Here is a 27,109-nt window from a genome sequence, read left to right on the forward strand (position 1 = left end):
GGTCAATGTGCTGGCCACATGACACTCTGCTTGTTAACCATTGGATAAAGAAACAGATGACCTTTAACATCATCTGCCTCATGGATCACAAGGTCTCAAAGGGATACTTTACTTTAATGTAACTGAAAGATTAATTATTTTCTTGTTTGCAGATTAATTCAAAGCCTCAAACACCTGTTTCAAGTTCCATTATACATTTATGTTGTGCTGCTTAAGGTTTTAGGACTTTGACAGTCGCTAATCTCCGTATCACTTAAAATTTAAACTTCTAATTTTGTTTTTCATTATAATGTGAAACTATCTACGACTGTATATGATCACTTGGACCTCTGTTCTCATGCTTAGAAACACTGCCTAGTATTTTACGAAAACAAGGATTTTTATAAGTTGTATAAAGCTATAAAGCTCTGTCACTACTTTAAAATAAATAAAAGTGAATAAGTGAGGAACAAGGACCAACACTTGACTCAAAGATTCAAATCACTTTATTGATATTTCCACAATGCAGGTCAACATGAGTCATCAAGTCAACTTTTGAATCACTCAGAAATCACAAAGATCAAATTCGTCTTTAAAAAGAAAAATCCAACATGAAAAACTTAAAACAATGAAACAAAACTGTACACAAAATGTACACAGCCATATAATGTGTATATACATAAAGTTGTACACAGTGAAGGTCAATATCTGCGCCTGACATGGTCAGATAAAATATACAGAAGCTTAAACAGAGCAAGGATTTATACTATCTTAAAGCGCTTGGCTTCTGAACTGAGGGGTCCCAGGTTCGAATCCTAGTTAAGAATGGGATTTTGAATTTCAGGATTTTTAGGCCGCCCCTGAGTCCACCCAACTCTAATGGGCACCTGACACAAGTTGTGAAGGTGGTTGGTCCTTGTGCTGGAAACATGACACACTCTTTATCCATCTGCCACAGAAAAAGATGACCATTACATCATCTGCCCCATTGATTGCAAGGTCTGAAAGGGGAACTTTACTTCCTTTATAATTCAATATGGGATTTACAAAATGTGGACAGTTGGATTAAATTTGTAATTTAAAAAATCTCACTTTTTTTCCCTACACGATATTAGAATTTTTTCACTTCCATGCCATGAGGAGAATGTCTACATGGCTAAAATAGTGTATTCTAAAAAAAACAATATTTTCATTCACTCCATATACAAACAGCCAGCAATCAAAGTGACATTACAAGACACAGCGAACTATGCAGCATAATGGTTGGAAAACATACAGTTAAATAGAACTGACTTACATTGGCTTTGATACTGAATGAGAAATGAAAATAAATCTCTTTTTTTTTTTTTTCACATTACTGCCATGATAAACAGAAGAGTTAGACACTGACATTCTTTGTGCTTCTAGCATATTGCTTGTCATTGGCCAGATGGGGGGAGGGGGTGGAATTGGCATATCTCCTAGAAAATAGTTCACTAACAAAATCAGCAAAGTCTGGTACAAATAAAAACATATATGCATCAAAGTTGATTGAATAAACAGTCTTGTAAGTCTGACAATGTTACAACCTCTGACCTATGCATAGTTTCTGTGATTCCAATTAAGGGGAGGTAATCAGACAATGATCACATTACCACAATCAGACTTGACTAATCAAAATTAAGACATTCACACTCTTATCAAAAAAATATTTTTTTATAAACCAAGATGAGATGAACATATATTTTTATACATGAATTTCTTAGACAGAAATAAATATACTATAAAACAAATCTATTCAAAGCCAATGAAATTAATTATTACAATCTTGAATTCACTCTTTTTTATTGTATTACAGAGGTATTATGGGAGACATAGCAATGTAACAGTAGCAGAAGTGTTTTGATTGGCTAACATTAAGAACATTTAAATTGGCTGTTTTTTTTTTCAACTATAAATAAACACACTTTATGTCACAGTTGACTCTTGATAGTTGGATGGTACCAGATAGTATACACTTAAGAATCCCCATGAGAAAAAAAATAGTCAGCAGTAACAAAACTATGGTTGCAATCACTTTGATGCACTGGTGCAAAAAGCATGAAATGGATTTTGACAAGGTTCAAATGTTGAAATTCAAGAAAAAGCCATGACAGCCTAGATTACAGATTTTTTTTTATATACATTAATTACATGTACTTATTTCTATTTTAGAAAGTAGGTCAGGCTTTAATTGTAATTTAGTACATTATGCAAAAGCTGAAATTCAAAGTTTTGCATTTTTTTAGATCAAATTTTTAAAAAATTTTCTTTTATAGTTTAATTCATACCCTTGAAAGTCTAAGAGAATTTTTCAATATACATCATAATTGACTTTTTCTTTTTGGACAAATACTGTTACCTTTTCTCAATTTCAGTTAAGCTTTGGTAATTTCTGGATTTTTAGGGTGCCCCTGATTCCATCCAACTCTGATGGGTACCTGACTTAAGTTGGGGAAAGTAAAGATGGTTGGTTGTTGCGACAGCCACATGACACCCTGCCCGTTAACCATAGAAACAGATGACCTTAACATCATCTGCCCTATAGATAGCAATGTCAAAAAGGGGAACTTATTTACTTTGGTGACATGTCATTTCACCGACTGACACACTATCAAAAGTCAACTGTATTTCCAGAACCAAACATTCACACAAATGATGCACAAAGTATAAAAGAATAAATAAAATCATCAATTAAAACCAGTTCTTACAAATTGCAGTGGTTAAGTTCTAATTTGTTCTCTGGGTCACAGTTATCTATCACAGAAAAATTATCTTTAAAAAATTCATTGTATTGACTAATAAATCATAAAAGTCTACAATACACCTGCAAACATAATAGGTAGAAGGTAGGACCAATTTCAACAAGAGACAGTAAAGTCCAGCAGTAAGTATTGCTGCAGCAATTGTAAAATAATTCATCCCACATCAGGACAAAAAGACATGTTTTTAATGACTCCTTACTGTATCTCATCTCAACACCTGGTCAAATGGTATGATGCACTCTGAGCCAGCCAGAAAAAAACAGTGACTTGGCAGAATTTGAGTCATTGGTTAACATCCATGACTAGATGCATAACACGTAGGATGTAATCATCTTCTTTTTTAAAGTAACATCTGTATTTTATAAGATAAGAAGATAAATAAGTTGCAAATAGACCCGGGTTCAAATTCTACCCATAGCGAACCCCCCGGTGTCCTTGCATGTAATATTTAGCTCTTTAGAAGGAGTGTTCATTAATTGTTTCCCATGTTTTGGAAGGAGTGTTCATTAATTGTTTCCCATGTTTTGGAAGGAGTGTTCATTAATTGTTTCCCATGTTTTGGAAGGAGTGTTCATTAATTGTTTCCCATGTTTTGGACGTGCCTTCAGATTCTAAACCTCCTGCAGGACGACAAACCTGGGACCATCAAGACCATGTAGCAACAACCCAAAACCCCCATGCTACAAGTCCAGGCACGTAAAGACTCGCAAGTCAAATGAAATTAAATAAAAGAGACACACTCAAGAGAAAAAAAATTTGAGCCTTTTAGTATGTACACAAGAGAATAGAAACAACATAAAGTTTCTTGCACACTAAAACAATAGTTTCCATCCCATTAGTGGCGACTTCAAACATAAGAATCTGTAAATGCGCAGGTTAAAAACTCATAAAGAGAACCACCCTATCAATGTTTCAAGCAAATAAATTTCAAGATCATTGCATTGTATGCATACACTTGTACTCATGGGCCACAGATACTATTCAAACATGGAGTCACTCAGAATACATTGCTAGAAAATCATTGCATGGATTTACAGTTTGGTCAAGTTTTAAGTTATAGAAATGTACATGTCTTGACAGATAAATACAGTTTCAGTATACACAACATGTACCACAGCAAAAATGTTTATGTTAAATATATGTACCTATATAAATATATATGTATTTGTTTCAGCTCTCAGACAATAGAATTTGGTTGCTCTAGTGAAAACAATTATATAGGTCAGTGCTATGTAGATATAAGCGTACATATACCAAATAGTGTTAACATCTGGTACTTCAAATCACGCAAAAATTTCCATCACTTTGTGTCCTTTGAGGACTAGACTTACGTCTTAAATGGTCTGTCGGAGTCTTGTATAATAATTTCATGATGTAGAATACTTAATGATGAAGTGATATAATCATTTGGTCAACAATGAATTCAGTTTGAAAATCATTCTCTTGTTCTCAGGTAACTAGGACTCATCAAAGGCATTACCCCAGAGCAAAATTTTTAACTTTGGTTTTGATGAAGTGACAATACGAAGACGGTACCTGCAAAAAAAAAAGCACAGCAATCAATTTTTAAACATTTCTGTCTGGAAAACATGAGTAAAAGAAAATGATCATAGTTCTGATATCCTATTGTTTAAACATATCTTTAAACAAACCAACAAACCTTAAGTTTTCAGAGTTGGCAGCAGGGTTCAAGTACTCCTTCCCAAGTCTATTGTAGCAGAGTTTCATTTGGTCGATGGAAGTGTTTTTTTCAAGCACATCTAACAGCTTTGAGAAACCATCATTGGTGATGCCACACATGTTGAGAGCCAAGTTCTAGACACAATACAAAGAAATAAAATATTTTCATGAAAGTTGACAACTTCAAGGGATTAAGAAAATACTTAGAACAGTGATGCCCACAATACAGCCCGCAGATCCGGCCCGTGACAAGGTTCCATCCGGCCTGCCGAAACGTCTGCACAGAGTAGAAAATCCCCCTCTTTTCCAAAAAAAATAAAAAAATGTTGAGAAATGTATTTATCTACTTTAGGGCCCTCTGATGGATTGGCAAATTGGCACCATGACCTTAATCATTTATACCTTTATGAAATTGGAGAGTTCAAGTAGAATTTAGAATCTACCAGGAAAAGTGAACGGATTTTTTTTTTGGAACGATAATAAGCCAACATATTTGATTTGTATAGAAAGTGTAGCCATTGTTTTTTTTTTAAACAACAGATAATTGGCATTATAAAACAAATATCAAATATTACATCATTCTTAGTTTGTGCGCGAATAAAAAGATTTTTAAATTACTCCTAGAAAGTGGAGGATCGATGGGAATATTTACCAAAAAGAGACAAAAAAATGAATCGTTGGCTAGCTAGCAATAATTTTGCTCACATTTTAAGTAGAGAAATGAAACTAGTTTCCGACGAAAAAAAAAAGATATCCCATTGATTAATGTAATCACAGTAAGTATTAACTACTAGATCAACCGGTTTCTATTAAAATTGTTTAAGGTCAATTTCATTTCATATTTGTACCATTTCGGTCATGTGGCCCACAACACGAGTGTCGGAAATTAATTTGGCCCGCAGGTTGAATTAGGTTGGGCATCACTGACTTAGAAGATAAAAACACATTTCTTCTTGCATATGCTGGGTTTAATCCACTACCTAATGAGCAGTTTTGTCATGGTCTGGCAACAATCCATATGACTGAGTACTGGGAAAACTCCCAAAAAACCTACAGAGTCTGTGAGAACTTGAGGTGCCCTGACCAGGCCTCTTCATGATGGAGGCTTTAATAAGCTATTGTAGCACATTGCAGGAGGGGGCCACTGTTTCGTTGGCTCATATTTTGCAAGTCTCAAGCCAAACTTTGACTTACTGTGTCCCAATCGCAGAGAGGAAGAGGAAACCGTGTCTCAAATTTATTTTTTTCGACTGCCCCAGACTAGATGGACCGTTTTAAAAGAAACAAATTATTGAACTGTATGGTGACATAGCATTCGGCCCATGTGTTCTGGGCCTTTTTAAGAGAAAATCTGAGCCACTCAGGTCTTCACTGAAATAGAGAATGATGAAGATGATGTTCCAAATACTAAACTGGTAGAGCCAACACCAATGGAGAATTGAAAAGTTACTTAAAAATTAACTGGATGAATCAAAAACTTAGTAGAACTCTTCAGTCAACAGATTAAACATAAGATGTAGTCTTTCTTTTAAAGAACAATGTACAACAAAATTAAATGTTTATAAAACAGTGATTCTCACAACACTTCTGTATGGCTCTGAGACCTGGGTTCTCTATCGAAGGCATTTAAGGCTCCTTGAACGCTTCCACCAAAGGTACCTTGGCTCTATGCTGGGCATATGCTGGCAAGACTACTTTACAAATAACAATGTTTGGCATTAATCAACATTCGACTGCTGTTCTGGGTCGGACTTGGGGACACACATTAGAGACTCAAAGGAAAGCCCTTATTGAAGACAGGCACAGAGGAAAACTGCCGGCGGACAACGGCTTTGTCTGTACAAAATGCCGATGAAAAAGAAAGCTAAATAGAATCTAAAGTAGAATTTTCTTTTTGTCAAAGTGTCTGATCAACTGTAATTTTTAATTGTGATAAGTTTGATTAGGGGTAGCTAATACTGACTATGTTAACAATGATCTTTGATGAACCATAAAATAATTAGATTTTTTTTTTTTACTGGCAGCCAAAGTTGATAACCACAGACCACTTTAAAAAAATCCAGATAAGTAGGTTTTTTGTTTTATAGAAACATTAAGAAGGAGGTTCATATCCATTACATCTTAATCCATTAAAAAGATGGATACAGTGGATACTCAGCTAGCAAACGTCATTTGTAATAACAGCCAAAAATTTTGTTAAAAATTTGCACAGAATATTAAACTAATTATAGATACCAAAGAGGCCCAATTTTACAATGTCACATGTTCTCATGGAGGGCGATTCCTCCAAGCAGTGATGCCACCCCATCCTCCCCACAACACATCCACCCAGGCCAACAGATTGCAGACGTTTTCTAATTTTTTTTTTCATTTATAAATGTATTTATAATTCTTTTTATGTTTATGTAGTAATAATGTGTATCACCATCACTGGCACATTGAAAGCACAAAGATAACGAAAGCCTAACTTGACAGCAACTTTGGTTTTTCAAGGTCTTTTATTTAGGAAAGTAATTGTTATGATTACCCTGAGTGTGGAAGTCCTCTCTAGGGCTGGAGCCAGTTTCAATATCCCAGGGTCCAACAGGTGGTTTGTACTGATGTCTAGTTGCCTGAGCTTCTTACAATGGGAGACAATCTCAGCCAGGGACTCGCAGCCAGCAGACGTCAGACCACAGTTCTCTAAACAGAGTTCTGACACACTAGACTCTGGTAGGAATTTGGCTAATGCCTGGTGAATGAGAAACGAGTTGTATCAGTAAGACATTTAATCTAATCTAGTTTTAACACCTAAAACACCTAGTTACCAAATATTTTAAATGTATTGTAGTGAGAGTCAAATAAATCCAGGTCAGTAAAAAAAACAATGATCTGTTTTTGTGGTCAAAAACATAGGAACTATGCTGAAGTTGCATGTTGGATGGTTGATAATCTAGGTGAGTGATGAATGTATTGAAGAAACTGTATACTTGAGATGGTGTTCATTACAATCATGAGATATTCTCTACAACACATCCACAGACCAAATGAATAAGATAATCTAGCCTTTTCAATACAAAGCTTTATTACAGAAATAAAGGCACAGTCGATATTGTCAAAATGTTGTAAAATGTTTTACATGTTTCGGATGTTCCTTCAGAGTTGAAGATAATTTACTTCCTAGTCCAAACCTCCCGCAGGACGACGGGGGATGGGAGCGGGCAGGGTTTGAACACGGGACCATCAATAAATCCAAACGACAGCCCAGCACGCAAATCGCACGACCAGGCAGCCATCAAGATTCACTACAAGCAGTCACTTCCTCTTTCGTCTGTTATTCGTCTCTAGCCTATTTTCAGTCTAACATTTAAATGTACTGTGGCGTCACTAAGGAAATACCCAATTAAACCCAACCCCTACCTGTCTTACTATTTAGACATTACACAGATTATCGCAGCTAATGGGAACATTTTTTAACTGAACTAGAGAAAAGTGAATGTAATTCAATCCTATTCTATTTAGATGAAGTAGGAATTCTTTCAATGTGGCCTAGGAATGAAAATAAAGCCTGAATAATGCTGATTTGTTACAACAAAGAAATGGTATTAACTAAGATGATGGTATGTCTTTGTTTGGTTTGGTTTTGGGAACATCGGCACAATTTAGGCCATGTCGTGCCTGCATTCCCTTAAGGACTACTCTCTCTCTCTACATAACAAGGGCTAAATTCTATACACTTAAATCATTAAAATCAAGGTCTATTCACAGTTAAAATAGTAAAGGTAGTAAAAATTTAATAATTTGGTAAAAATCTAATGTAAATAGTACATGTTCACAAATTCATAAATACCCCACTTCCCGGATAAAGCCCAGTACCTTCCCAGGGTCGACATTGTCGAATAGTTTTTTTTAAGTTAGTGGCTCTAAAATATTTCTCCCTGACATCCTGGTATCTGGGGCAATCAACGAGGATATGTTCGATGGCGAGGCAAGAGTCACAGTACTCACAAAGTGGGGGCCGGTATGTCTTTGTGTCTTGGAAGATGATGTTATTAAGACTTGTCATTACTAAGCTCAAGGCTTAATACACTGGAATTTTTTATACACAAAATAAATTCAATCTTTTAATTTTAAAAAAATATATGGTCGGCTCACAAAATATACTTATATAAGTACAAAGAGGAATCAATAAAATTAATATATTTATTTATTTATAGATGAATCATAGTTACCCGAACGCCTTCGTCCCCAATATTGTTTCTGCTCATATCCAAAACAGTAAGGCTAAGATTACGGGACAATCCCTCCGCTATGATGTCACATCCAGACCAGGTCAAGTTGTTGCTGCGGAGACGAATGTTCTGGAGAGTGGTGTTCACTCTCAACATGTCCTGCAAACACTGGCAGCACTCGTCACTAATGTCCAGAAAGCTCAGGTCCAGCTCTGTCAGAGACTTGTTGCCAGAGATAGCTGAACAGACTGTTCTGATACTAGTGTAGTCCATACTAGTAGATGAAAGGTTTAAAACACGTAAAGATTTAGATTTCTGAAGCAGCTCTGCAATAGCCTGTGCCCCAACGATGTCCATATTGTTTAGCCGCAGGTCTAAAGAGTGAATAGTCCTGTTGTCCTCTAAAGCTTTTGCTATCACTTTAATGTCCTCTCCACACAGTTGAGTTTTACCAATACGTAATTCACAAACACAGTTATGGTTCCTGATGATGTTGGCCAGTGCCTCTGCCCTCTGCCCTGACAAATTATGCCCAGTGACGCACAAGCTCATCATTATGAGCCCAGGAAATAGTGGCCCCTCACCATTTTTCCAGTCGGTATCAGGGCCACCTTCTAGCAGAGAGTAGGCCGAGTTCCTGGAGGAGGCTTTGCTCAGGCGTTTGTCGCTGCTGGCCCTGACTCTCTCCAGCTCCACGAGAGGTTTGAGGGTGTGGTCTGTTGCCAGGTAACCGATGTCATAGTTGATGTTTTTCTCGTCTGCCAGAACTGGAATCTCATTGTAAACATTGTGCGGTACGTCGTGGATAACTCTGTCCATCTCTCTCATCAGCTGGAGGATCTGTAGAAAACAATTTAGTTTCAGAATTGTACATTGCCATTGTCTTTCAGTCTTAAATAAAAACAGTAAAAAAGCTGACGTAATGCTTTTTCCCTGAGGCATTTTTTATTTTTTTTTAAATTACCAACTAAGCATTATGTGTAATAAAAAATTAACAGCAAATTAAATTATCATTATTATATTAAAAAATCACCAAACAGATTTCGATGACAGCAAATTTAAAAGTATTTATTCCGAATTGTAAGATAGAAAATAGTGCTGCGAGCTTCAATTCAGAGAAGAAAAAATAATTACATGTAATGGTTGTAAAAAAAAACACTAAATTTTATTGATATGAATAAGCTTATACCATTTCTCTTTTTACTAAAGAAAAAATTTAATAACTGGTCAGATTTCGCTTTTTTCTTTGATAATATTTACAAAATAAAAAAAATAAAAATTATTTAACAACTTGCCTCCAAAATTTCAGTACAGTTGCCAGTTTGAGCCATGACATCACAGAAAATAGGAAGAACATCTGGAGTGCTGTCCCCTATCAAGGCCACCAAACTCTCACATACAGACTTGCGATCATGGTGGCCAAGAAAAAATTGAACATCCATATTGTTCAACACACCTGCCTTTTTCAATTGGTCTATCAAAGGGAATGGGTCGAGTCTCTGTCTCATCAGCTCTGCAATACTGTTCATGATCAGCTTCTGCCTGGTGACTTCCCCTTTATCACTGGATTTCCTTCTTGGTCGGCCATTTCTTTTCATCTCGGGAGTTTTTATTTTTGGCTTCCGGACCGAGTTGTAATGACCTTGAGGAATACTGGTGTTGGAAAGATTTGGGGATGACTCTGGCGGTAAGTTGAAAGACACTGAGCTGACGGGGGCACTCATGGGGGGCCCCACCTCATTCTTGGACACCTGGCCCGTAGAGTTGTTGTTGTCAGACATTTTGAGAGTCTTGATGTAACTGCTGGCCATGATGAGTGGATCCGACTGAGTCGAGTCCAGGGAGGATGTGAACTGGTCAGGTCGGAGGTCAGTGACCTGCTTGCAGTTCATGTAGGTTGGGTCACCCTCATTCTCTGTGTCTGTGGAATGTTTAGTTGCTGTTGATGGTGTCCTGGAAAACAAAAATGTACAACAATGAAAAGTCTCTACTACGAACATTTTAACAATCATTGAGTCTACACTGAATGAACTCTCTCCTAGCAGAAGTTATTGCTTTTTTTATTGTTTTGTTTTAATTTTTTTATGTAAAATAGTTTTAAAACAAACTCATCATGGCAAGCTGATCTAGCCAGGAAAACCAGTGACTTGGCAGAGTTTAGGTCATTGGTTAATATGCATGACTAAATGCATGACGCATTTAGCATATGTTGTAATAGCAGGTAATCATCTTCTTTTTTGAAGTAACATCTGTATCATATAAGATAAGATAAGAAGCTTTTCTAATCTTATGAAATGCCAGAAGTCACTAATAATAATAATAACTAACAATTATACATGACGCGTAGACTTCTTTTTTAAAATAACATCTGTATTTTATAAGATAAAATTTTAGCCATTTAATAAATAAGAAAATGAATATTAGGAAACTACTAACTAAACTGGGGTGTGGTGGTTGATAGGAAAAAAACTTGGCTTTCTAACTGGGGAGTCTCAGGTTCAAACCTTAGTGAAGAGTTGGGATATTTTTTGGTAGGATTTTTAGGGTGCCAACCTGACATTAGTCGGTGAAAGTGAAGGTAGTTAGTCAACATGCTGGCCACATAACACCCTTATTAGCAGTCGGCCATAGATACAGATGGCCTTTACATCCTCTGTTTTTATTATCGTAGATTTTAAATTCAACATGGCAAGCTTCATGCAGGTGAGTGGCCACAAGTGTCTGTCTAATCAACTGAAGTGGTGTGGGAGAAATTTAAGGGAAGAGAATATTTATATGCAAGGAAACTAAACCTACGCTCATTTTGTACAATAAATATAACAGATACTTAAAATTTAATAGCTATTTAAATAAAACATTGAGATTTTTCTTCAAATAATTTTTCTTTTTCTCTACGTAATTTTTATTCAGGAGGCGCGGTGGCTGAGCAGTAAAGTGCTTGGCTTCCAAACCAGAGTAGCAGGTTTCATTACTGCTGAACACTGGGATCTTTAATTTTGGGATCTTTGGGTGCCTCTGAGTCCACCCAGCTCTGACATTAGCTGAGGAAATGTAACAGTGATTCGTCATTGTGCTGGCCACATTACACCCTTGTTAACCATTTGACTAAAGGTGAGCACAATGATTGTTTTCTATAGTGCACTAAGATGACTGACTTAAGAAAGTCAATTCTATTATTTATTCATTTGTAATGTTTCTGACAATCATATGTAAAAAAAAATGTCAGTATATTACTTTATTAATTATTTTTGTAGTGGGCTTGATATATCTCTTGGTCAATGGGTTTGTTTGTGTCAGGGTATCATGTCAGTCTTTCAAGTCAGTTTATCATGTCAGTGTATCATATCAATATGTCAAGTCACTGTATCATGTCAGTGTGTCATGTCAGGGTATCATGTCAGTGTATTATGTCAGTCTGTCATGTCAAAGTATCATGTCAAAGTAGCATGTCAGTCTGTCAAGTCAGTGTATCATGTTAGTCTGTAATGTCAATGTATCATGTCAGGGTATCATGTCAGTCTGTCATGTCAAAGTATCATGTCAGTCTGTCAAGTCAGTGTATCATGTTAGTCTGTAATGTCAATGTATCATGTCAGGGTATCATGTCAGTCTGTCATGTCAAAGTATCATGTCAGTCTGTCATATCAGTGTATCATGTTAGTCTGTAATGTCAATGTATCATGTCAGTGTGTCATGTCAAAGTATCATGTCAGGGTATCATGTCAGTCTGTCAAAGTATCATGTCAGTCTGTCAAGTCAGTGTATCATGTTAGTCTGTAATGTCAATGTATCATGTCAGGGTATCATGTCAGTCTGTCATGTCAAAGTATCATGTCAGTCTGTCAAATCAGTGTATCATGTTAGTCTGTAATGTCAATGTATCATGTCAGGGTATCATGTCAGTCTGTCATGTCAAAGTATCATGTCAGTCTGTCAAGTCAGTGTATCATGTTAGTCTGTAATGTCAATGTATCATGTCAGTGTGTCATGTCAAAGTATCATGTCAGTCTGTCAAGTCAGTGTATCATGTTAGTCTGTAATGTCAATGTATCATATCAGGGTATCATGTCAGTCTGTCATGTCAAAGTATCATGTCTGTCAAGTCAGTGTATCATGTTAGTCTGTAATGTCAATGTATCATGTCAGTCTGTCATGTCAAAGTATCATGTCAGTCTGTCATGTCAGTCTACTAACCTGAACAAAAACAAACGAGGAGGCTTGGGAGGAGGCACCCCGTTAGTGTTGAACCGAGGAATGCCTTGTGCTTTCTCCACCACATCTGGCAAGGACCTGGCAGTGGACTGGCCATTTAAAGATGACCTCAGGTCATTGTTCAGTTCACCTCCAGTCTAGTAAAAAAAAATACACACATAATGTTATCAATATATACATAAATAACTAATCAATAGTCTGTAGTTCTGCTAGGATTCATTAAATAACAACCTTACAGTTACTTCTCTATAGATTAACTGCGCAGTGGTCTCAATTTCAGCAGGTTCTCAAAGAGATAATTATTCAATGGTCCAGTAAAAATTAACTGTCCATCGGTATCAGGCTATGCAAGTGTTACTAATTAAAGTTTGAAAGGACACTGGTCAGTAAAATCCCTTTTTGTTTTCATCTCAACACTGAAGACATTAAAACCAATTTTAAAAATATATATATATTTTGTGTGTAAATGTAGCGGTATGTGTAGTTGTGATGATGTGTTGTGTGTAGTTGTGGCGATGTGATATGTGTAGTTGTGGCGATGTGATATGTGTAGTTGTGGCGATGTGATATGTGTAGTTGTGGCACTGTGTAGTTGTAGCAATGTGTTGTGTGTAGTTGTGGCTATGTGCAGTTGTGGCTATGTGTAGTTGTGGCTATGTGCAGTTGTGGCGATGTGCAGTTGTGGCTATGTGCAGTTGTGGCGATGTGCAGTTGTGGCGATGTGTAGTTGTGGCGATGTGATATGTGTAGTTGTGGCGATGTGATATGTGTAGTTGTGGCACTGTGTAGTTGTAGCAATGTGTTGTGTGTAGTTGTGGCTATGTGCAGTTGTGGCTATGTGTAGTTGTGGCTATGTGCAGTTGTGGCGATGTGCAGTTGTGGCTATGTGCAGTTGTGGCGATGTGCAGTTGTGGCTATGTGCAGTTGTGGCTATGTGCTGTGGCTATGTGCAGTTGTGGCTATGTGCAGTTGTGGCGATGTGCAGTTGTGGCTATGTGCAGTTGTGGCGATGTGCGAAATATTTAGGTACTAATATAGCTAGCTACATATATGTTTCACACCAAGAAACATTCCACACTGACACATCCATGACACCACTCCATTCCTCAGATGTCAAAACAAAGGTGAATTAAAGCACCAGGTCAAGTTAAAGCCCTTCAACTTACTTGCGTTGGGTCAGTCTTGTCCAGTAGCACTATGGTCGGCCTTTCTTTGCGATGGGAGGACTTATGGTCTTGGCGACTCCGCGAGGAAAGACGCCGCCAAAACTTCCAAGGGGAAGAACTAGATTCGCCATGGCAAGACTCTGAAACAAACACAAAAACATCTTATTAAAGACGATTTGTTAACATTTCCAATGAACAAACAAAACTCTTTAAGATCAATCAGTGAAATGATTCAGGCCTAATATTTTCAGTTCCTTTTTTTTTAAGGTAACTCGTGGATACATTTTTTTGTATTTGTTTCATAAACAAATTTGGATAGAGAGTTTTATCAAACCATCAAACAAAGTTACATTGAGTACATCACCGAAAAATATTCAAGATCGAAATGAGCGAAAAATAAACATGACTTCAGACACATAAATAATCCATTTTTGTTAAACGGCGTAATGCAAGAATTGCAAACTTGAAATAGGACAAGCATTAATATTCAATATGCCACCTTGAAAATGCTGATAACGAAAAACACATGTATTTGGAATGTCCATTATTCCTTCAAGTTAGAAGTACTGTAATGGACCTATTGGAAGCAAACTGTGGCAATTATGTAAATGTTAACTTGTCTATTATTTTAAACAAGCTGCCAAAACTAAAAAATAAAATGATACATAACTTTAACTTGATTATTGTTTCCGAATACAGGAATCTTGTTTGGGCTACCTGGCTCAAATGTCTACATAATAATAAGGTGTTTGATCCTAATCACTTGGAATTAACATTTAGAAAAATAATGGACTTTAGGGTAGAGAATTATCTAGTTTGATTTTCATATACCTGTATAATTGTCATGTAGTTTTTCAGAAATAGGGTGTTGAGGGTCAGGGATATCTGATATTGTGTTGATTGTTCTGGAGTAGAGTATACCTGTATCATTTTTCTGTCTTTAGGGGGTTCATTGGTTAGGTAGTATGTCTTTGATATTAAATAATATTTCTATTACTGTTATTATATTTTTAGGTTAATCACTTTTCAATTGTTTATGATTTAATACTTGTGAATTATGATAACTTACAAATAAAAACATATTAAAAAAAAAAAAAAAAAAAAAAAAAAAAGCCCACAAAAGAGGCAAGATGGCCCATAAAAGAGGCATATAAAGCCCAAAAAAGAGGCAAAGAAAAGAGGCATAAAGCCCAAGGATTCCTATGATGATAAAGCTAAAACTGAATAGCGCAAATTCTGAGGTTTCCTTTAAAAAAAAAAAAAAAGATTTAATATATAGAACTATGAACAATTTCTTTTTCTGAACAAAGCTTTTACATTTGTCAAAAACATTAATGTTTCTTGGTAGTTTCTGAACATATTACAATAAATAGTGTAAATGATAAAAAAAAAAAAAAAAAAAAATATTCAAAGGTCGAAGGTTATAATGGAGCTTGACAGAGGAAAATTGTGTAAACTCTCCAGAGAAATTAAGAAAAAAGGGTGGGAGATGATGTTGCCATGGTGCAGTCGTAACATTTCTTGGACACACAAGATCAGGTGTGATGGTATGGAAGCCAGCACATGGTCTCGTGACATAGAGACACGTTGGTAGTGTCATACAAAAGAATATAAGGAGTAGAAAATGACAAATGTCCATCACCCCAACTCTTCGGGCAGGATGGGAAAGGGCAACATCGTTCCAACCCAAAAAATGGCCGGGCTCTCAGCTCGTTTGCTCTACGAGATGAACCATATAGGCGTTCTACGACTGAAACAAAAAGAGGGGCGGGGGAGGCAACAACAAACAGCTGACTCAACACTGTGGTTTTATTTACAATACAGAATATGTTGTAATAGATTCATTAACACATCAGTCATATCCAGGACACAGAGTGAGGCGGATGTTATAGATTGAGGCTGTCATAGAGTGAGGCTGATGTTATAAATTGATGCTGTCATAGACTAGAGTGAGGCTGATGTTATAAATTGATGCTGTCATAGACTAGAGTGAGGCTGATGTTATAAATTGATGCTGTCATAGACTAGAGTGAGGCGGAAGTAAGAGCGCTGGTGCATCCCGGCGGACATCTATAGTGCAGATGGGTCATCTTTTTCTAAGGCCTACTGTTAACAAGGGTGTTGTGTGGTCAGAGCAACGACCAACCGCCTTTACTTTTGCCCGACTAACGTTAGGTACCCATAAAAACTGGGTGTACTCAGAGGTGCCCTAAAGATCCCGAAATTAACAATCCCAGTCATCACCAAGGTTCGAACCTCTCGGTTCGGAAGCCAAGCGCTCTACCACTCAGCCAACACGCCTTCCATGCTGAACATACAAAATAAAAGCTTTCAGAGAGTGAGGGACGTGAGTGGGTTGTGGGAATGAAATGTACTCAGCGGCACATCGCAGTCTCATCCAACTTCTTGATACCTGACTTTAAAATGGATTCTTTGATCAACACACAACTTGACTTTAAAATGTATACTCTGATCAACATACAACCTGTCTTTAAATTGTATTCACTGATCAACACACAACCTGACTTTAAAATGTATTCTCTGATCAACACACAACCTGACATTAAAATGTATACTCTGATCAACACACAACTTGACATTAAAATGTATACTCTGATCAACACACAACTTGACTTTAAAATGTATACTCTGATCAACACACAACCTGACTTTAAAATGTATTCTTTGATCAACACACAACTTGACTTTAAAATGTATACTCTGATCAACACACAACTTGACTTTAAAATGTATACTCTGATCAACATACAACCTGACTTTAAAATGTATTCACTGATCAACACACAACTTGACTTTAAAATGTATTCTCTGATCAACACACAACTTGACTTTAAAATGTATACTTTGATCAACACACAACTTGACTTTAAATTGTATTCACTGATCAACACACAACCTGGCTTTAAAATGTATACTCTGATCAACACACAACTTGACATTTTGTTAAAGTATTTGGCAGTCTCCAAGAAATCAATAAGTTCGCCTCTAAACTAAAAGAGAAGACGCTGACAGTTGCTTAGTATAGGGTCAATAAATATTGTCAAGTCGTTGTGGACTGTAGACCAAAAAGTGACAAGATAGGGAGAGAGAGAGAAATGTAGAGAGAGAGAGAGAGAGAGAGAGAGAGAGAGAGAAATGAAGAGAGAGAGAGAGAAAAATGGAGAGAGAGAGAACGAAATACTTGTCTACTAATGGGCTGAGCTTCTAGAGTAAACTAGAACATTTACAAGGAAAATACAACAAAATACTGTTTAAAAAATGCTTATATAAGGAAGATAACTGTTGCGCTCAACACTCCAAGATTTGTCTCCCTTTTTCTACATAAAACAACGTCATGCAGCCATTTATCTCAATACTGTAAGAAAGATGTACCCTTTTCGCTATCAAACAAGATTAAATACTAGTTGCCACTAATTAATTAGCTAATTGGTTATTTTTTTTATTATTCATTCGTGTATGGTCTTCGACAGTGAATAAATGTGCCTAGTTACAACTTGATCCGAGAATGGGAAGTTTTGTGAAATGAAAAGATTTGTACGAAACAGACACGGTGAGTTGATAGAATCTTGGTAGAAACACCTTCAGGGCTTTCAATAACAGTTTGAGATTCTTTCATTCTCTTTTCCTGTAATTGTGTTGTTTAACTTTTAAAAATCACTTTTTTTTTTTTGGTTCAAAAAGTTTGGGGTTCATGAACAATAAAGGAATTAATGATATTCAATTTTTTAAATTTCTAATGTTATGTTAATACATGGGTCAAGAGGAGAGAACTCGAGAGGAAGTAGGGCTTCAAAAAAAAAAATGTAATGACAAAAAACAAAATGATGAGTACCAGACGAAATAAAGAGATCTGGGCCTCCTCCCCGGCCCCCCTGTCCCAAGAGCTCACCCGTGATCTCAAAGATCTGCATTCCTGGAGCGTGGGCGTCCCGCAAAGGGCAGGTCTCCTGGGAAGCGGCAGTCCAAGACGATCGTGCACAGAAGGCGCGCTCCACGCCTCGGAACAGAGCGCAGATGCTCATCTCGCTGGACAGGCGATTCAGTGGACTGGGGTCATCATGCCTGGCGAGTCACACGATCCTGCACGCGGGTGCGTACCACATGTCCAGTTTACCAATGAATGGAATCACAAAACTATAAAGGCGTGATTGTCCGTGTTTGTTGAGACTCAGTATCAACAGTATTAACATCTCAAGAAGTCTCAACACATCAAGAAGTCTCAACACATCAAGAAGTCTCAACACACCAAGTAGGCATTAACAAGGGACACAATACCACCTCCAGGTCTTGACAATACACTTGCTACTATCACATGTATTACTGGCACTGCTACTGTTTAATATACAAACATCCAGAGCTACGTACACATTTACTGGTCTATCCTGAGCTGCGTCTAACAGTAACTGATGTGTCTAAAACTATTCAGAGCTATTTACAACAGTTAATGATGTCTTTAACCCTATCCACCAAAAAACAGTGTACAACACGATACTAGAAGTGTACATTATTGAAATAAAAAAAAAAAAAAAAACACCTATCCAACACTAAGCACAGTAAACGGTACTTCTGATTCCAACAGCAAAAATTCAGTGCATTTACTTCCAGCATTTCCAAAGGTCAGAGGTTAAGGTTATTTAACCTCTCACTTTAAAACTCGTAATATATAGTGCAGTGCTGCAATACCAACAGTCACACAGACAAACGCTAAATCTTGCATGCCAATAACATTGAAATATTTCCACCCAGTTATAATTAATAAAAGATCTAAGCAGATCGAGCAGACGACTTGCCCTATAGGAACGCTTGGCAAGTAACAAGCTATATCCCGCTCTCAGCCCCAAACATACACACGGGCGAGTACTGAAAATAGGATTCTATTCGAGCAAGCAAAATATTTTTTTTAAATACTTAAAAAAAAAACACAAATGCCTATGTAAGGAAAAGAACTGCACAATTACAGTTATCTCAATTTTGTAATATTTATATCCCTTTTTCTACCTATAAACAAAGAGAAAATAATAACCACTAATAAATTAATTGGTTATTTTTTTTTTTATTGATTCATGTCTTGTTCGGGTTTTTGGCACAATTTAGACCGTGTCGTCGTTGTTTTGTTAGAGACTTGGGAGCAAGGTTTCAATGGAAAGTGGGAGGAAATAACGGGGCTCAAATGTGTCATAGACAGAGTTGGTCAAAGCTTTGTAGAGACATGTAGAGACATGTTCAATTGTATGTCACTATAAGACAAAAAGAAACTGAATCTATTGTTGTACATATTTCAGAGATTCCTTCAGAGCTGAACATCATTACATCCTAGACTGGACCCGAAGGGTTCAAGCTGGGACACCAAGACGACAGTCCAGAGCGCATACCACACGACCAAGCAGCGATTTAATGTTTCACTTTACTGGAGTCAACCTCCCCCTCCCCGTTTTATTGCATGCTTCCTTCTCTTTCCTCCCCAAACACACACAGGCACACACTGTGGCATTCATTCACACACACACGCACACACTGTGGCATTCATTCACACACACACACACACTGTGGCATTCATTCACACACACACATACACACTGTGGCATTCATCCACACACTGACACCAGAGGCATTGCTCCACACTAACAATCCTGCTCTGTGTTTGACTGGAGTGTGACCCGGCCATCACAGCACGGGGAAATGTCAAAGCTGTTAATGTCCACTCCGAGGTCCCCCCGCGAGTCAAATTGTTTTTAACAACTGACAAATAATGGCAAACGAGGGGTGAACTCAAATTGCAGTTGTTCCTCTTGTTTTGTATCTTGTTTTAGAATCGGACTATGGCGAAAGTACTGTATTAGGGCTATGTGATTGAAAATAAACTAAACTTTTTAATTTCAATATTGGTCTATGACTTTATGTTTGAGCATGCGTGTATCTGTATTTGTATGTTTTTTTTTTGTTTTTTTTAAGGCACGTAAAGTAATTGTGGGCGGTTATAAGCAAGGTGGACTAGGGCGCCACCAAACATGCGGTTATATGCAAGGTGGACCAGGGCGCCACTAAACATGCGGTTTTATGCAAGGTGGACCAGGGCGCCACTAAACATGTGGTTATATGCAAGGTGGACCAGGGCGCCACTGAACATGCGGTTATATGCAAGGTTGGCCAGGGCGCCACTAAACATGCAGTTATATGCAAGGTGGACCAGGGCGCCACTAAACACGCTACTAAGTCTAGCCGTGCATGTTGATTATAAACTCTTGCTAAAGTTTTTCGTTCAGCCAACACGTGACTTGCTTCAACGGCACTAGGGAAGAAGAAGGAGAACTTGTACGACTTTGTCCTGGCATACGGAATAAGAAATGGAAGAATGTTATGTCCTAATAGATACGTCCTTGACCTTGTTTCGTAGTTTGGTCGTTTCGATGTCACGTGACGTCATATAAAAACTGCCAAACAAGAAAGTTCATAATAATTTAAAAAAAAAAAAAAAAAAAACCCGTTTGAGAACTTTTCCCGGCTAAACATGGACACGCACTGTAGAAATAAAAATAAAAAATGTGAACGAACTTGATAGTGATGGACTATCTCCCCCCCCCCCCCGGGTCATTTAGCCTACCTTGACATATCACGTGTGCGTCACGTCGCCTCTGTGATCATTCTAGCCCAATAGAATCGAACCTCCGCGCCTCCTTCGTTATAAAATGTGGGAAGCGTTTCAGAGGGGCTGGATAGCAATTCACTATGGGACGAGTAGAAATGTGTGAAGTCTACCAATGTGAATCTCTGTACTTCTGCTGTATTGGGAAATGTTAGGCTCTGTTACGTCCTAGAACAGGGGTTCTTAACCTGTGGGTCGCGACCCCCTTGTGCGTCGATCGACGATTTGCCAGGGGTCGCCAAAGACCATCGAAAAAATGGATTGTTTTTGTCTATTCTTCTACTGCTGTGTGAATTTGCGGGGGGGGGGGGGGGATCGCGGCAGAGTGGGGGATTGTAAAAAGGGGTCGCCAAGCATAAAAGGTTGAGAACCGCTGTCCTAGAACAAGGGAAATGACTCTTTTGGAATACGTACCGCAACGAAGCTCTAGTGTCCCGCCTAACTGCCAAACAGTTGTAGTCACGTGAAATGTTTACATAAACAAACACTTGGGAAATTTTTGTCAGTGGCTTTTAGTCTTTCTAGATTATTTTTTTTTTAAATGGTTGTTTCAAACATCTGAGCCACGTTTTTTCACGCGGTGGTCTCCCATTCATACAAATACCCGGCCCCTTCTCTGTCCCTTCCCATGAACATGTAGAAGAAAAAAAAGACCAAAGCCAGCGACTAGTGAATGACATTTGGTGTTGGGGTTCGTGGGAACCCGTTGACCTACTTACTCCTAGAATGCACCCATTAAAGCGCCTACACCCAGACTAGACAAAACAGATGCACACACTCGGAGTGCATGGGGCCAGCGGGAAACGGGGGGCATGTTCCACGCGCACTTGTGTCAGTGGGCGGGGCCGAGCGTCGATGCAACTGTGACATGTAGGTGTCGATGCAGTCAAGTACTTCTCACGGATCTTCACTTAAAATAGAAACTACTTACACTTGTGGTGGGGAAGGTGCAGTGACTAGGGCAAAGTCAAATAAAGGGAGATTACTTTAAAAACAAACACACATCAAAACAATGAACAGGTTTAAGGTTATTGTTTTGAGTTACAGGACCTGATACAATATCTATATTATAAAGTAGAATGTGTGGTGTATGTATGTATGTTACTTATAGACATCAAAACCGCTTGACCAATCTTGATAAAACTTGGCAGGAATGTTTCTTGGGTACCAACTTAGACCTTAGTGTATGTATTGTAGCCCTAAAACAAACGTAAGACCCTAAAAAAAAAAAATAATGTTGTCCGACTCTATTACAGCTATAGTATTTTATGGATCTAGGCCATGTCTACAATGTTGACATGAGAAAAGATAGAAAGGATTTACACCTAGATCTAATTTTAAGAAATACACTTTGCGCAGATAGTTTTTTACTTTGACACATGAAAATACAAAAGAAGATCCCTCGATTTCATTATATAATAAAATTAACCTTCAATTTTGTGTTTCAAAAGCATTTTTTACATAAATTAGTTCCTTATATCTTTGACTACAGATTTCCTGACGAACATTCTTTCATTAGACAATACCGAAATGAATCGCGTACTAAATATTAATTCGTTTAATTGTTTACTTTATAATCCCATCCCTAGATCTAAAACTCTAATTCAACTCTAAGATGATAAAACTTCTCTTCGCACAGATAGTTTTATACTTTAACACATAAACATATTAATTAAAGTCCATTCATTTCATATTTTTATCAAATAAACATTCAAATTTGGTTTTCTAAAGCTACATTCGTTTACGAAAGCTGCGAAGCCGAGTTAAAGGCCTAGATCTATATTCATTCATGAATCGCGTACTAAAAATTATTTCGTTTAATTGTTACTTTATAATCCCATCCCTAGATCTAAAACTCTAATTCAACACTAAGATGATAAAACTTCTTTTCGAAAAGATAGTTTTATGCTTTAACACAAAAACATAATAATTATTGTCCATTCATTTCATATTTTAATCAAATGAACATTCAAATTTGTTTTTCTAAAGCATTTTTAATACATTCGTTCGCTGTTCGCTAAAGCTGCGTAGCCGTGTTGAGATAGGCCTATATTCATTCATGAAAAAAGGTTCACGCATGCGCATCACAGAATGAACTCTATAAAAGCCTCTAACTCTAGATTAGTGTAGATTTAGATCTATGTCTACCTCAATATCTACTTTATACTTTATACACATGAACATACAAAATTTAGTCTATTCATCTCAAATTTTAATCAAATATATGTAGGCCTACAAGCAAATGTTTTAATTTGAAAAAAAAATGGATTTAAGCCTATTAGCTATTTTGATTTGATAGCTTCATTCACACCATTTTTACATTGACACATTCGCTTTACTTATTACATTATTATTTCGTTTAATTGTTACAAAACACTATCAGTGACTATATCGAAAGTAATGCGCAAATAAAGACCCGCGGGTCGCGGGTAACATATGTCTAGTATTTAAATAAGGAAACACAGATTCAAGTCTACATTAGAAATATATAGGCAGATATTAGTTCAATATAAATTACTCACTGAATGCATTGGATGAAACATTACACTTCGCACACATCATAAACTTAACATCACAAAATAACAAATGCCACAACATTCTACTCTACATATAGATGTGATGGTAATGTATTCGATTTGGAAGATTAAGGATGAGTGCAGTGTTTCACATGACTATGCAAACCCAGTTGCGACCTGCATATTTTCCCGCAACTCATGCAGGCAAAGCCGTTATCCGCTGGCGGTAACATAGAAACATTTCCCCACTATAAACTATCCTTCAAAAATGATAATTATGCATGCCAACTCAAAACTCCTGCAGAAAGAGAGTGGCCATCTAGGCACATTCTTAAGGGCTTACCACATGACCAGGCATCCATCCAATCAGTTGTTATATAATGTAAGACGAATCCTCGAGAAATGACGCACTGTTGGCTCAGATGTTTATCAATGGGGAAAAGTTTGGACCAATGGGGGAAAAGTTTGGACCAATGGGGAAAAGTTTGGACCAATGGGGGAGTGGGAATAGAGATCTACTAGTAAAGGCGCGGTGGCTGAGAGAGGTAAAGCGCTTGGCTTCCAAACCGGGGACCGGGGTTCGAATCCTGGTGAAGACTGGGAATTTTAATTTCGGGATCTTCGGGCGCCTCTGAGTCCACCCAGCTCTAATGGGTACCTGACATTAGTTAGGGCGGTTGGTCGTTGTGCTGGACACAAGACACCCTTGTTAACCGTAGGCCACAGAAACAGATGACCTTTACATCGTCTGCCCTATAGACCACACGGTCTGAAAGGGGGAACTAGTAAAACTCAAAGTTTATATTATCGGCGAACAATAAAATACTGGCCCAGAGGTAAACAAAATTAAACAAGGTCACATACATACTACAATATCTGGCGAGTGAAACTAGACACACTACTACAAGCAAGTGGGTCTATTTGGGGGAAAAAAATCATGTAAGCAAATATGCTTAAACTTTCATCACTAAAAAAATCTAGACGTGAATTCAGTAATATCCCGGCCCTTATGGAAATGCCAGCTGAATATCGATCCCTATAAAAACATTTTGCTAACACATCGCTTTGTTGTTTCGTTAAAAGCCTTCCAGTCCTAAAGAAATCATAAATCTGAAAATGTTGAAATGTGTATTCCTCAACCCTGCACTTCACTGCAGGAAGAAAAAAAAAAACAAGTTACCGGAGAGATCTCGATCTGGTACCCACGTGCCGATGGAACAGCCCAGGGATGCTCTATTGATTGACATACGGGCACACCTTCATCGCCCCCTACCTTGCCTCACTCACAGACACCCGGGCGTTTTTCTCGGACCTGGCGGAACCAGATCAATTCTCATCAGCCTTCTGTGTTTTATGACTCAAGGAAAAAAAATGGAAACTAACCAATCGGGTTATTTATTGATTGAAGGCTTGGTCCAGACATTCTGAATATTTTACCCGGACATAGCCACACACAATCTGACAAGTTCTTAAAGTCCAAGCTAGGAGACGATAGCTATTTCACACTCATACATGCTTATATTACATTACAAAGATACATTACAATTACACAACAACTTTATTGATCAGATATATTAATATCACATAGCACTTAACAAGATGCATAAATATTACACCACACAAATACATTTATCAGAGAAGTGAACGATCTAGTGCCGAGAAGTGAACAATCTAGTCACAGAACAATCTAGTCAGAGAAGTGAACAATCTAGTCAGAGAAGTGAACAATCTAGTCAGAGAAGTGAACAATCTAGTCACAGAACAATCTAGTCAGAGAAGTGAACAATCTAGTCAGAGAAGTGAACAATCTAGTCACAGAACAATCTAGTCAGAGAAGTGAACAATCTAGTCAGAGAAGTGAACAATCTAGTGCCAAGATCACGAACACCTTGGACGATATCAAAATAGCACAAAGTAAAAAGACCCAACAGTGCTACCTTCTCATGAAACAGTGCTACCTTCTCGGGAAACAGTGCTACCTTCTCGGGAAACAGTGCTACATTCACATGAAACAGTGCTACCTTCTCGTGAAACAGTGCTACATTCACATGAAACAGTGCTACGTTCTCGGGAAACAGTGCTACCTTCTCGGGAAACAGTGCTACCTTCTCATGAAACAGTGCTACCTTCTCTTGAAAAAAGTACTACCTTCTAGCGAGACAGTGCTACCTTCTCATGAAACATAGCTACCACCTCATGAAACAGTGCTACCTCCTCATGAGACAGTGCTACCTTCTCATGAAACAGAGCTACCACCTCATGAAACAGTGCTACCACCCCGATGTGGTACTTCTGGAAACTCTTCCACTTTGGTCCAATTAATGCCACCTTTCGGTTGCTGCGGTTGCGTCTATTATCTCATATCTTTTTCTCTCTTCCCCCCAAATCAATCATTAAAACAACTCTGCCTCTGCTGTCTGCATTTTATTTCTTTCTTCACTGCACAGAATAAAGACTGAAGAGTAGGGAACGTGAGATACTTTCATTGTGTACTTTCTAGATGAATAAAATGGGAGGAGGGGCGCCAACCTATGACCAGTCCATGCCACCAGTGATAGATTTAGATTACTTGATATATAGTCTACATACTTATCTAATCAGGATCGTTGCAGGCGCGCTGACGCGTGTGTGCATCCGTGTCTGCTTGGTGTAAAAAGAAAAAAAAATCAGCCTCGATTCTGAACATAACGTAATGCCTTGTATAAAGTGACACCCACTTCCGTTACACGAGCTCAGTTTCTCGTGTTGGTTAGACCCTACTAGCACGCGCTAGGAGTCTATCTAAGTCATTCTCAAACTTGATACATTTTCATCTTCTTCGTTCTCATTGTTATGTTGGAGTGTTCAGATGAGTAGACCAATGCATGAGATGAACTGCGCAGTGGTTTCCAAATCAGGGAGCTCTCCATATAGTTTCCTTTCTATTTGGGGTGATTTGGGGGCCAATGTCTTATACGGGCCTCTTGGTAGAGAGAGCAGTTTTGGAGGACGTGGTCTGCATTCTCTGGTGATACTCCACATGGGCAGATTTCACTGGTTCCAATTTTGAGCTTCCGGTACACGTGTTAAACTTGATACATAAATGGAGAGATCTATGCATAAATCAACAACTGAAGGCAATGAAATAGTTCTAAACAGCTTGGGCCTCTCTACTGGCTTAAATAAAAATGTGTATTTCTTACAACGCAACATTTGATGAACTAACGATATTACAACATTAGCAAGTAAAAAAAATAAAAAGTACCTCGACTTCAACTTACAACCATTGCACTAGCCCTGGACCGTATTAGCTTTATCTACACACACATAGATAAGATTCTTACATCTAATTTAGTAAGTGCAGGGGGGCATAGAGGGTCTCTTGTGTGTGAGAGGAAAAAAAAAAGGGAGGGGGTGGGGGAGAAGAAAAACTAGACATCAAATTTGTACTGGGTAGGATGCCAAGAGACGTCTGCTAAAGCGAGTATGAAGGTCAAGGTTAAAATATGTTTCTTTATTTATCCTGGCGCACTTTATGTTGGCTAGATCATATTCATACCAAAACAAAAACGATTAATTTGTCTAGAAATAGCAGACGACTAGATGTACTGGTCCGTATGATACGTAAATATGGAGTGTGTGTGTTTTTCCTAGATTATATAGAAACTAAAAGGGAGTGTTTATTGTTGGTTTGTGGAGAGGGAGCATCAATTTAATGTCTCGTAGAATGCTGCAAAATAAGAGTCGCTGTCGTAAGCTGTGTCAAGTACGCCAGACGAGTCCAGTATCTCAGACTACAAAGACGTGCTTTTGTAGTGAGTTAGATTTTATTCAAAATACCGGTACCATTCTTTAGTATTACTAGTCTACTACATTTATTTCATCTTAAGTCGAATAGGCCTATAGTGATAGATAGTAT

General features: G+C 37.8%; 1 protein-coding gene across 11 annotated transcripts in view; it reads right to left on the reverse strand.

Moving 5' to 3' along the window:
• Nucleotides 1–467: 467 nt before the first annotated feature.
• LOC106074422 (uncharacterized) overlaps nt 468–27,109 on the reverse strand; it is a 126,257-nt gene continuing 99,615 nt past the window's right edge. For 10 of the 11 annotated variants that reach the window (XM_056025555.1, XM_056025556.1, XM_056025558.1 and 7 more), the window contains 7 exons: nt 14,032–14,171; nt 12,848–13,002; nt 9,949–10,606; nt 8,654–9,493; nt 6,970–7,173; nt 4,423–4,577; nt 468–4,298 (listed from right to left, as the gene is read on the reverse strand). In XM_056025555.1, the coding sequence (XP_055881530.1) occupies nt 4,220–4,298; nt 4,423–4,577; nt 6,970–7,173; nt 8,654–9,493; nt 9,949–10,606; nt 12,848–13,002; nt 14,032–14,171 (2,231 nt within the window). In that variant the 3' untranslated portion in view covers nt 468–4,219. Of the gene's footprint in view, nt 4,299–4,422; nt 4,578–6,969; nt 7,174–8,653; nt 9,494–9,948; nt 10,607–12,847; nt 13,003–14,031; nt 14,172–17,941; nt 18,512–27,109 lie in introns of all 11 variants that reach the window. The other variant, XM_056025559.1, reaches the window with a different exon arrangement.

This window comes from Biomphalaria glabrata, chromosome 4, assembly GCF_947242115.1.
Source record: "Biomphalaria glabrata chromosome 4, xgBioGlab47.1, whole genome shotgun sequence".
In the NCBI taxonomy this organism is placed as follows: domain Eukaryota; kingdom Metazoa; phylum Mollusca; class Gastropoda; family Planorbidae; genus Biomphalaria; species Biomphalaria glabrata.